We start from the raw sequence: 13,184 nt of genomic DNA, 5'->3' as shown, positions 1-13,184 counted from the left end.
GACACACTCACAAGGGCACACAGACACACTCATAAGGGCACACACAGACACACTCACAAGGGCACACAGACACACTCATAAGGGCACACACAGACACACTCACAAGGGCACACAGACACACTCATAAGGGCACACACAGACACACTCACAAGGGCACACAGACACACTCATAAGGGCACACACAGACACACTCATAAGGGCACACAGACACACTCATAAGGGCACACACAGACACACTCATAAGGGCACACAGACACACTCATAAGGGCACACACAGCAGCTAATTTGAGATATAGGCTTAGCACTCTCATCTCTTTACACGTGATTGTACCCCCCAGCAAGCCAATAAACAACACGGCACGTCACCACTCGCTGTGTTGGCAAAGTCATTGAGAGGACAGAGTGTAGTTCAGAGGCTTTGGCTCAAGCGTCAGCCAACTTCTGCCAGGTGTACCAGCAGGTCCTTGGACCAGGATGTAGTTGTAGCCCTGTATCTTAATTAAACACTAACGACCTGAGAATTTCTGATAGGGCACAAAGGGGTAGTGCGGAAAAAGTGATGGAGAAGGCGAGAAATGGACGGAGAGGACAGCAAGGGCTCGTTGCTGGTCCCCCGCCTTCAGTGCATATGCTCTCTCACCGTGCACTTCCTGTGCAGTCGGCCGAGAACGTCAGTGATTCCCCGTGACAAAACGCATGCTGCTGCAACCCCGAGGTCACCTTCGTGCAAATCTTTCTTAGCAAGCATAGTAGTAGTTGGGTAGCATGGGTTTCGAGCATCACTAGTAAGGATAAAGAGTAGTAGTTGGGTAGAACGGGTTTCGAGCATCACTAGTAAGGATAAAGAGTAGTAGTTGGGTAGCATGGGTTTCGAGCATCACTAGTAAGGATAAAGAGTAGTAGTTGGGTAGCATGGGTTTCGAGCATCACTAGTAAGGATAAAGAGTAGTAGTTGGGTAGCATGGGTTTCGAGCATCACTAGTAAGGATAAAGAGTAGTAGTTGGGTAGCATGGGTTTCGAGCATCACTAGTAAGGATAAAGAGTAGTAGTTGGGTAGCATGGGTTTCGAGCATCACTAGTAAGGATAAAGAGTAGTAGTTGGGTAGCATGGGTTTCGAGCATCACTAGTAAGGATAAAGAGTAGTAGTTGGGTAGCATGGGTTTCGAGCATCACTAGTAAGGATAAAGAGCTAAAATGTCAGTCTAGTCTGGTACAATATTGTTTGTTGTCATTTTTTTCCTTTGGCTAATTACAGCACACCCCTACTTGGCCTCAAAATGGCTGTGGTGTGGGGATCAATGGATGTCTTCAGCATGAATGACTTGGCACCTGCTAGACTGCTATTCTTTAGAGAAGCCATGTGACAGGGTTTACACTGTCACATGGTCTGCTGGAATCAAGCTGCTTATCCTTTTAGAATATTTAGAATGTATAAACACATGCCTGTATACAGTTGCGTTGGCAACATAGACATTTAATCCTCCCATGACTTGCCAAACGTGGCACATGCCACAACATGAAAGCAGGCCTTTTAAGAGCACTGTCATTATCAGCATAATAGCCGTTTAATGCCTCGCGTTAAAATAATTTCCTGAAATTGCAGTGATTAGGCCATTTAAAGCAGCGTTATACATCTGTAGTTTTTTTCCTTTGGAAGAAGTGAAAACTTTCCTTAACAACACAGAGTAAGTGTTATAATGTTCTGTATTGAAGAACAATTTCCACCTTTTGATCGTTTTTTCAAGGTAATGAATGTTTTATGATCTTCAAGAAATCCAGCTTTTTCCAGACTGGTCTGTGGTTTGATGATATTGAGTTTCAGGAGCAATATACAGGTAACTGGCAAAATAAAGAACCTAATAGGGCTTTGGGCCACCACCAGCTTCCAGAACAGCTTCAATATGCATAGATTCTAGAAGTGTCTGGAACTCTATTGGTAGAATGCAACACCATTCTTCCACAAGAAATTCCATAATAAAAAATAAAAAAGGGGTGGATCAGCTTAATATTGTGGACAGATTGTTGCTTCCATCAATGTAATTGTCTGCTTAATTTCCAATCCCCCATATATTTTTGGGGTAAATACACTGCTCAAAAAAATAAAGGGAACACTAAAATAACACATCCTAGATCTGAATGAATGAAATATTCTTATTAAATACTTTTTTCTTTACATAGTTGAATGTGCTGACAACAAAATCACACAAAAATGATCAATGGAAATCGAATTTATCAACCCATGGAGGTCTGGATTTGGAGTCACACTCCAAATCCAGACCTATATAACAAAGTATTGATATAAACTTTTGTTATTGACCAAATACTTATTTTCCACCATAATTTGCAAATAAATTCATTAAAAATCCTACAATGTGATTTTCTGGATTTTGTAAAATAATTTTGTCTGTCATAGTTGAAGTGTACCTATGATGAAAATTACAGGCCTCTCTCATCTTTTTAAGTGGGAGAACTTGCACAATTGGTGGCTGACTAAATACTTTTTTGCCCCACTGTATATACATTTTACAGACCCCGTATGTTGTGACCATGTTGTGACCGTATATACCTGTGACCAAAAACGAGCTACATATGGACAATACCAAAATAAATGATCTAATGACTCTGCCTCCTCACATATATATAACATTCTATTGGTTGCAAGAATTTTGTATAGTAATTTAAATTGAAAAATTCGAAGTTTTGAATCCGGCGTTGTTTTGCGTATCAATTTATAAACCATGTGCCATGGAATGGGTACATCGAAAATCTCTTCCCAACTATTTTGCAATTTATATGGCACAGCTGTCCGTTTTTTAGTCCTTAAATGAAATTGGCATATGTTTTTATTTATCACACTTTTCTTTAACCATTTATGTTCTTTAATACAAGGCCGACATACAAGTTCCTTACTTTTTTCCCCTTCTACTTGCCTCTTCCATTTTTGTGGTAATACTGCAATTAATTGGTTGTAATTTTGGGTAGAGCAGACATGTCCATATGTCTGTGTTAGCTGTATGTGTGACAACTCCACCAGTCCTATTTATGATATCATTCACTAAAATTATACTTTTTTTATACATTTCTTCGAAAAATACGGTTTAGTATATTTGAGTTTAACCACAATATTTGTTGTATTATTTGTTCTGTCTTTTCAGGTGGATTAAACTGAAATTGCAACCAACTTTCTAAGGCTTGTTTAAAAGATAATGATATTTTGGAGATTATTTCCTTTTCAAACAACCGAAAGTGAGCAGATGTAATCTGAATGAGGGGAAAAGGCCCTTCTTGAACATAGGATGAGACATTCTTACCAATTTACTAGAAAACCAGTTTGGATTTAAGTATAACTTTTGTATTGTGTTAATATTTAATCATTTCTGCCCTCCGAATTCATATTCGTTATATAAATAGGCCCTTTTAATTTTGTCTGGCATGCCGTTCCAAATAAAATGGAATATTTTTTGTTCATATAATTTAAATAGCAGGTCACTAGGTGTAGGCAAAACCATAATCAAATAGGTCAACTGTGATATGACTAAAGAGTTAATCAGGTTGATTTTTCCACAAATAGACAGGTATTTTCCTTTCCATGGTAGCAAGATCTTATCTATTTTTGCTAACTTTCTATAAAAATTGATTGGAGTGAGATAATTTCTTTCTTTTGGGATTTGTATACCGAGTGTGTCCACATCTCCGTCAGTGTCACGTTCCTGACCTGTTTTCTGTTTAGTTTTGTGTGTTAGTTGGTCAGGACGTGAGTTTGGGTGGGCATTCTATGTTATCTGTTTCTATGTTGGTTTAGGGTTGCCTGGTATGGCTCTCAATTGGAGGCAGGTGTTTGGCGTTCCTCTAATTGAGAGTCATATTTAGGTAGGCTGTTCACAGTGTTTGTTTGTGGGTGGTTGTCTCCTGTGTCAGTGTTTGTCGCACCATACGGGACTGTTTCGGTTTGTTCATTTCATGTAGGCTATTTTTCCCTGTTCGTGCGTTCTCGTGTTTATGTATGTTCGTCGTTCAGGTCTGTCTACTTTCGTTTTGTTATTTTGTATCATTATCAAGTATAGTTCGTTTTTGTCTTGTCTTTAATAAATATAATGTGTTCACAACCCGCTGCGCCTTGGTTCCCTCACTACTCCTCCTTTTCGGTAGAAGAGGAGGAGGACCGCCGTTACAGTCAGACCATTTAATTGGTAAACTACATGGTAATGTAAAATGTGCATTTTTTTAGTGATCCAATACGTAATATAGTACACTTATCATAATTTGGTTTTAATCCAGAGAGGATAGCAAAAGTATCTAGATCCTCTAAGAGGCCGTGGAGAGACTCTAATTGTGGTTTGCGTACAATGACACCTTAGTTTTTAAGCCACGGATTTCTAATCCCTTAATATTATTATTTGATCTAATTTTAATAGCTAACATTTCGATGGCAATAATAAATAGATAAATAGATATAGATATAAATAGAGTGAACAACCTTGTTTTAGATAGTTTAAAACATTCTGAGATGTAGCCATTATTTACTATTTTACACCTAGGGTTACTATACATAGTTTTAACCCATTTTATAAGAGATTCCCCAAAATTGAAAATATTCTAGGCATTTATATATAAACTCCAGTCGTACTTTATCAAAAGCCTTTTCAAAATCATCTATGAAAACCAGGCCTGGTGTCCCCGATATTTCATAGTGTTCTATTGTTTCCAGTACTTGTCTTATATTATCTCCAATGTATCGTCCATGTAAAAAAACTGTCTGATTAGGATGAATAATATCTGACAATACTTTTTAAATTCTATGCGCCAAGCATTTTGATATGATTTTTGCATCACAACACTGAAGTGTAAGAGGTCTCCGATTATTTTACTGGACTGGATCTATATATATACCACTTGGGTCCTGTTTCAGTAATAATGATATCAGACCTTCTTGTTGCGTGTCTGATAATCTACCATTTATATAGGAGTGGTTAAAACATGCTAATAATGGTACTCTGAGTATATCCCAAAAAGTTTTGTATACTTCCACTGGTATGCCATCCAGCCCTGGAGTTTTCCCAGCCTTAAAGGCCCCAATTGCATCAAGAAGTTCCTCCTCTGTAATTTGGCCTTCACATGAGTCTTTCTGTACATATGTTAATTTCACATTATTATTAGGAAAAAATCCATACAATTATCTTCGGTTAGTGGAGATGGAGGAGCCTGAAACGAAAACATATTCTTAATGTACTTTACTTTCTCTTTCAAAATATCATTCGGTGAATCATGCATAACTCCATCATTTGTAACAAGTTTTAATAATTTTTTTTTGGTCCACACACAAACACAGGCCGTGTCCGAATACTCATACTTGTGTCCGAAATAGTAGGCCGTTTGAGTATTTGAAAAAATCTGTTTTATAGTATCTCAAAGTGCATCAAAAGCAAAAAACAAACAGGCAATACATCATCATGAGTAGTCTATCTATAGCTCGCTAGCTCAACCAATAGAGGTCAAGTCTTTGAGTGCATGCATCCTCTAAAGATGGAGAGTGAGGGCTACAGACGATCCTTTCCGGTTCATATGTGAAGCCGTAACTGATGGTGCATTGAAGACAACAGGGAACTCCCCCCAAAAATATTGCTCCGACTGGGAAAAATCATTTTGAATGGTCAGCCAACTCGGAATTACAAGTCAGAAACTCAGATGTCATCCTAGAGCTCTGACTTCTCCAACCTGAAGATCACGAAGTCATGATTTTTCCCAGTGTGAGCTAATTTTGTTTCCGAATTCCCAGTTGTCTTGAACGTACCAAAAGTAATATGTTTCGGCCATGGCATGCTTCATTTTTACTATACAATATGTGCTGAATAGTATGTAGTGCAATTAGTACACAACCTTCCCACAATAAGTTGGGTGAATTTTGGCCCGTTCCTCCTGACAGAGCTGGTGTAACTGAGTCAGGTTTGTAGGCCTCCTTGCTCGCACACGCTTTTTCAGTTCTGCCCACAAATTTTCTATAGGATTGAGGTCAGGGCTTTGTGATGGCCACTCCAATACCTTGACTTTGTTGTCCTTAAGCCATTTTGCCACAACTTTGGAAGTATGCTTGAGGTCTTTGTCCATTTGGAAGACCCATTTTCGACCAAGCTTTAACTTCCTGACTGATGTCTTGAGATGTTGCTTCAATATATCCACATAATTTTCCTCCCTCATGATACCATCTATTTTGTGAAGTGCACCAGTCCGTCCTGCAGCAAAGCACCCCCACAACATGATGCTGCCACCGCTGTGCTTCACGGTTGGGATGGTGTTCTCCAAAAAGTACAATCTTTGTCCCCATGTGCAGATGCAAACCGTAGTCGGGCTTTTTATGGCGGTTTTGGAGCAGTGGTTTCTTCCTTGCTGAGTGGCCTTTCAGGTTATGCCGATATAGGACTCGTTTTACTGTGAATACAGATACTTTTGTACCGGTTTCCTCCAGCATCTTCACAAGGTCCTTTGCTGTGGTTCTGGGATTGATTTGCACTTTTCGCACCAAAGTACGTTCATCTCTAGGAGACAGAATGCGTCTCCTTCCTGAGAGGTATGACAGCTGCGTGGTCCCATGGTGTTTACACTTGCGTACTATTGTTTGTACAGATGAACGTGGTACCTTCAGGGGTTTGGAAATTGCTCCCAAGGATGAACCAGACTTGTGGAGGTCTACCTTTTTTTTTCTGAGGTCTTGGCTGATTTCTTTTGATTTTCCCATGATGTCAAGCAAAGAGGCACTGCGTTTGAAGGTAGGCCTTGAAATACATCCACAGGTACACCTCCAATTGACTCAAATTATGTCAATTAGCCTATCAGAAGCTTCTAAAGCCATGACATAATTTTCTGGAATTTTCCAAGCTGTTTAAAGTCAACTTAGTGTACGTAAACTTCTGACCCACTGGAATTGTGATACAGTGAATTATGAGTGAAATAATCTGTCTGTAAACAATTGTTGGAACAATTACTTGTGTCATGCACAAAGTGGATGTCCTAACCGACTTGCCAAAACTATAGTTTAACAAGAAATTTGTGGAGTGGTTGAAAAACGAGTTTTAATGACTCCAACCTAAGTGTATGTAAACTTCCGACTTCAACTGTACACACACGCGTACACACACATACACTTACACACACACACACACACACACACACACACACACACACACACACACACACACACACACACACACACACACACACACACACACACACACACACACACACACACACACACACACACACACACACACACACGCTGAGGGGGAGGGGGGAAAGAAACAACAACAACCATGATCATTTTTACCAACAAAATAGGGGAAAAAAAACCAAAATGACACAACAGTGAGGCGAACAAGGTTGTTAGTGTCTGAGGGCTGAGGGGTTAGCGGCTGTGACCTCACGAAGCAGCACTCAGGGCTCCCTCACTAATAGGACACGACACTCTAAACCCGCTCTATTTTTACTCCCCTCAAGACTCCAGCTCATCCGCCAGTTGCTGTTGCTTTTTTTTCTTATTTGTTTTCATTCAACGTTAACGTTACGGGGCTTCAGGCTTTTTAACCCCCCTCTCAAGCACACACACTCATACACAGACACACACACACACAGACACACACAGACACACACACACACACACACACACACACACACACACACACACACACACACACACACACACACACACACACACACACACACACACACACACACAGAGAACCAAGCCCCTGTGGGTGTAAGCCGCTGTACACTCTGTGCAGCTCTACCTCCATGTCATTGTAGGTTTACCTGACAGGTTGGCTGGTTTAGGGATGATGGTGTAAAGCTACGGGTTCCTTTCATGGTATATAATACACATCCAACGGCACTGGGATTAACGCAGGGGGAGAGGTGTCTCACCTTAATTCTTCCCTTGGCAGCAGAACAGCATACAAGTGCCTCCAGAAAGGGGCACAATGTCTTGTATAACTTGCTTAAATGTGTACATTTAATTTAAACAGAGAGGTTGGGTGAGGTTCAAAGCTATTGAAGTGATATGAGTGGGGTAACTCAGTGAATTTTATTAATCTGTGCTCTTCTATTCCAGCCTATTTTACAGCCACACTATGATGGAGTCTATTACACTGCTATTACAATGTGTACAATGTAATTGCCTGGAATCACACTTGTCTTTACAGCATGATAAAGTAGGGAGGAGATGCTTGTGCAGCAGATCCTTACAGATTTTCATTGTTGTTGTTTTGTTTGTTTTAACTTGGTTTAGGGGTTTGGCCGCTGGATAACAGAGCTCTTACTGTATCTGAACAAAGGAGGACATTGTTGAGGTCTCTGGGGGTACCAGGTAGATATTCTGACCCATATAACTCATTGTGGACCCACAGGTTGAGTGGATGCCATGTCAAAAGAAAAAATTAAAGGTATTTGTAAGGTATTTTGACCTCTATACCACTAACCCCATTCTTTTCTCGCTCTCTCTCGCTCTCTCTCTCTCTCCCCCACCTTTGTCTCCTCCCCTTTCTCGCAGCAGATACGGCAGCAAGAGACTACTACAAGGGCTACCCGATGGTGGACTACTCCCGCCATCACTCCTCGCCCCCCACCTTCCAGCCCATCGCCTTTCACAAGGACAAGCCCTTCCTGCCCCCTCCAGACATCCACGCCCCACTGGCCATAACCATCACCGCCGCCCAGCTCCCCAAACCCAAGATCTCCAAGACTAACACCCACCCGCTTACCTCCAGCTCAGCCTTCAAAGTCTGGGACCCCAGTAAAGGCCATGTCCAGCATCCAACGGCCTCCCACATCGGGCAGGCACAGCAGCAGCATCCGCAGCATCCGCAGCATCCGCAGCATCCGCAGCATCCGCAGCATCCGCAGCATCAGCAGCATCCGCAACATCAACAACATCAACAGCATCAACAGCAGTTACATCAACAATATCAACAGCAGTTACATCAACAGCCCAACAGCCGCCGGCAGGCCTACTCCAACAAGCGGAAGTTCAGCATTGAGGCGCTCCCAGAACTCTTCTCCCAGCCCCTGGGCTATGGACAGTCGCCCCACATGCACCCCAAAAACAAGGGGCTGCCCACCAACAGCAAGACAGAGGTCACAGTCTGAACATGAACGTTTGGAGAGCAGGAGAGCAAGAAAAAAGTCTACAGGACTGGGAGTAAGGCCTGGGAGCGAGAGCTTTTTGTACGAATCAATGTCGTGTTGATGGCTGGGGGGATGAACAGGGACAGGCAATCTTCTTTTGCTATTTTAATTGCAGGTTTTCTTTGTTATTGATAATGTAACACCCAAGAACGGAAGGTATCAATCACATGAAGTGACTCGCTCTCTCTAGACCTGGTTCCTTTAAATTCCCTCTCTGTCCCAGCGTCCTCCCGATTGTAAATCTCCTCTTTGCTCCCCCTGGCACCACTACTCTACAAATCCCTACCCCCCCACACACTTACACACTCTCCTACTGTTTGCAGCCTGTCAGAGTGGTACACATGGGTAAAGCACCTCCAGGACCCTGAACAACAGCAGTGACAATGCCATTGTCTTGTCAGCTCCCATCACCCTCCATCCAGAACAGAGTGAGATACCATTCTGGCAAATCTGTACCAGCGAGAGAGAGGGAGAGGAAGAGAGAGAAACAGCGAGAAAGGTGCTTGTTTATTCATCCTGAAGCATAAGGGATGAGGAACTAAGCTGGACAGAGGTTTGGTGCGGCAAGCACCTCCTGTTCGTCACCTGCTGGAGAAGAGCCCTGAAACTTCAAACCCCCTGGTCGTCAAAACTGGGGAATCTCACACAGTGGTTGTGTCTGGAGACTCCCTGGGAATCGTCAGCGTCCACGTCTCTCAGCGTTGTGTTGTTTGTTGTTGTCTTAATCGGTGACATGCATCGGAAAGGGCAAACAGCACAGGTATCAGCAAGGTCACCACAGTCGTGTTAAATGGAACCGTCTGTGTTAGTGAAGCTTCAGCAGATGCCAGACGCAAATCGCAAGGGACAATAGGCGCCTGCAAGAGGGCAGGACAGGTCACCGTGTCTGTCCTGGGTAATATGGTGCCAAAGGCAATGCAAGGGTGGGAAGGGTGGGAAGTTGTAGTTGTGAAGTAAAGGTCATTGCTTTTTTATTTTATCTTAGCTTTGGCTTGCTGTTGAAGAATTTATCCAAACATGAATGCACGAAGGTCAGTCAGGAAGGAAAATCATACACAGAGTATTTTATTAAAGTATGTCTTCCAGACTGGCAGCAATTCATGTGATGCATGCATATATTATTGTAATATTAAAATAGGCTTTAATATGATAATTTTGTTGAATGCAGGTGTATGGTTCATCTATATGTATAATGAGTCACTTTAAATGCAGCTGGGTTGAAGCTGGTGGCTAAACATAGACATTACAGTTAGTCTTTCCCAACCACAAGGATTATTTCCAATAGTCAAGCTACAGGAGAGCAAGCAACTCATCTTGGCTCATTATCATTTTACACTTGACCGCAAGGTACAATATTTGCATGGAAATCTGATACGTCTAAGTTCACACAAGCGCCGTCCTTCACCGTATGTTTCAGTGGACTCTCCTGCAATTTAGCCCAAGCCTCAAGCTTAATGTATTATCTTTAGTAAACAGGTTACGCCGCAGTGCATACCTACGCCCAGCGTATTCCAGACAGGTGGAACCGTATCAACGGATGGCAGCCAGTCAGTCGTGTTTACTAGAGTCATTCACCATTTGCTGCTAGCTCCTCCCCACCAACCAGCTTCCAGCCTGTTCCTGAGCTCCACCAGACCCCCTTTCCTCTGCTCTCCCTTTCCCAGTGGGGTTGACTTATGGTGGGAGCCTTCAGCATCCAACCCCTGCATGGTCTTCCAAGCTGTTCCCAGCCAGGGGACACCATGCCTCCTCACAGGGGGTGCAGCCATAACTAATGATACCCAATCCCCAGCATGGCAGGCCCTCACACACGCTCACACACTAGGCATGCATGGAGTGGAGCAGGGCTTTTACACTGTTAAATGATTTGGAGATTCATTCGGCTGCTATTGTCGAGCCATTCTGTGTTACGGACAGACACCAAGTGGTTTCACTGTAGCCTATGCAGCAGCATGATATGGAATATAAGACATTTTAATTGATTTAAACTACGTGCAGCCGATGGAGTCATTCATGTTGGAATTGGCTGTTGGAGACAATTATGGGTTAATGCTTATGTTACATTTCATTGGGGATTTGAATTATCTGTTCACGTTTCATACTTCAGGATTTCTAAAGCTGTTATGTAATCTACATAAGACCCACGTGGAGTTGTTGTTCTTATGATATGGTTGAATAAAAGTAAATCAGAAATAGAGAAGTGTTGGGATATGCACAGTACATGTATAAATATGCATCATGCACATCTGCACTCATAGCTACCGTATGCAGCATGCACGGTCACCATTTAGCTTTCTCCAACTTCAATTCGTAAACGAGGGGGGTTACACACAATGATTCTTAGCTTAACAGCCCAGCCATACAAAGTATTCTATGGACTCTCTCCTTTATCATTCAGGATGCATTAGTGGTTGTGAACAAGCAATGGATGTGTGCAAGTAACAAGCAATATGTTCTGTCTGCAAAGCAATAAGTACCCATCTATCTGCAAACCCTCTCTCTGGAGTCTGTCTTTGGACCATTCCGGAGTCCTTTAAATGTGGGGAGCTGAGGTGGAAGCAGAGCTGCATGGACCCAGATTTGTTGTTGTTGTTGCAATCTCAGGCTCTTCTGAAAGATATTTAGGACTATTTTCTCAGAAACCAGACCACTGAGCTTTTCACAGAGCTTATTTTTATTCTCTCTTCTCTCTCCTCCTGCGTTTCTCCGGCAGAGGAAGTTGCATTAGCGAATCAGAACTCTGAGAACCCTATCCACTGAGAAAAAAAGCTAGCTCCCATCCTAGTGCTGAGCGAATGTTGACCCGCAGGTATATCTGACTCATGGGAGACAAACACTGCTGACTGTTCTATACAGTGACACCCTCCTTGAGTATCATTTACCCAGTGAAGGGCCTTTTTGGCGTACAGGTATGCCAGACTCTTTTTGCCGCAGGCCTCTGTACAGTGAATCCTACACCAATACTGTCACAGTAAGCCCACTGGTTTTGGATTGCCTCAGTCTGTGTTGGACAGTCAAAAGTGAATTAATGCTGTCGAAGGCTTACTGGCCCAAAGTTTTGCCTCAGTTTCTCAATACTGGACGAGGAGCAGGACAGAGCAGCCATGTATATCTCACAGTCGCCCATTCTGTGGTTGTAGGTGCTGGACCAAAACAATTCTTATCAGGAGAAATTGAGTACACGTAACTGATAGCACACAGTGGGAATGTCAGACTGTGGACCATCAATTTAGTGTGCATACTCAATCTCTACTGATTACACTGTATATATGGCACCCTAAAAGAGCTGAATGACTGTTCTTTGTAAAACTTCCTTAAACGCAACTATTCTACAACAGGTTATCTGAATGCAACCTGGTAGACATACTTGGGTTTCATCCTTAGCAATATATTGTGTATGATTTTTTTTGTACTGTATTCGGATTGGAAGTTCTTTCAAAAAAGTAGCGTTTGACTGATGAGAGATGAAGTGCTTTCAGATTCAAAACTGGCCACACACTCCTTCCCAACAGAAAACATCCTGTGTTTGAAGCTTGTGCTTTTTCGGATACTATGTATGGTACATACACTCATGTATTCATGTCAAAAATGCATTGTATTCAAGTGCTTTGGCAACACATTAGTTAATGACGATTGAAGATTTGTGATTCCTGTGCAGCTTATATCTGCAAATCATTTGTTGTTCCATACTTTTGGTAGTAGACTACCTTTGATTGCTATGTACTTGTGTATATATATTGTACCACTTGTCTGCTGTAAAAATTGTTAAATACTTGTTTTATATAAGGGCTTTTTATAGACTTAAACAAGAAAAACACATCTTTCTCTCGTTTTGCGTTGAGAGCTACCAGTGTTTGGGTCACCCAGATTGCGGTGTCCAAATTAATTTGTTCTGATATCTCCGATTTGGCTGAATCTGTTTCTCTGGGTTGTTAGCTGGCAGAAGCGTTTTAGACCCCTTGAGTATGTGAAGTTATCTGACAACATGCGAGGCTAAGGAGGGGAGGCCTA

At 42.2% G+C, this 13,184-nt stretch overlaps 1 protein-coding gene across 3 annotated transcripts in view; it reads left to right on the top strand.

Moving 5' to 3' along the window:
* The window catches only part of LOC139565343 (protein shisa-8), an 87,509-nt gene extending 77,418 nt beyond the window's left edge, over window positions 1–10,091 (top strand). Inside the window, exons 4-5 of one of the 3 annotated variants that reach the window (XM_071385575.1) lie at window positions 8,278–8,355; window positions 8,539–10,091. In XM_071385575.1, the coding sequence (XP_071241676.1) occupies window positions 8,278–8,355; window positions 8,539–9,134 (674 nt within the window). In that variant the 3' untranslated portion in view covers window positions 9,135–10,091. The remainder of the gene's footprint in view (window positions 1–8,277; window positions 8,356–8,538) is intronic. The other 2 variants (XM_071385576.1, XM_071385577.1) reach the window with 2 other exon arrangements.
* The last annotated feature ends 3,093 nt before the right edge of the window (window positions 10,092–13,184 follow it).

Source organism: Salvelinus alpinus, chromosome 36 (assembly GCF_045679555.1).
Source record: "Salvelinus alpinus chromosome 36, SLU_Salpinus.1, whole genome shotgun sequence".
Classification (NCBI taxonomy): domain Eukaryota; kingdom Metazoa; phylum Chordata; class Actinopteri; order Salmoniformes; family Salmonidae; genus Salvelinus; species Salvelinus alpinus.
Note: the sequence above shows the minus strand (reverse complement) of the source record. Positions and strands in the feature narration are given on the sequence as shown.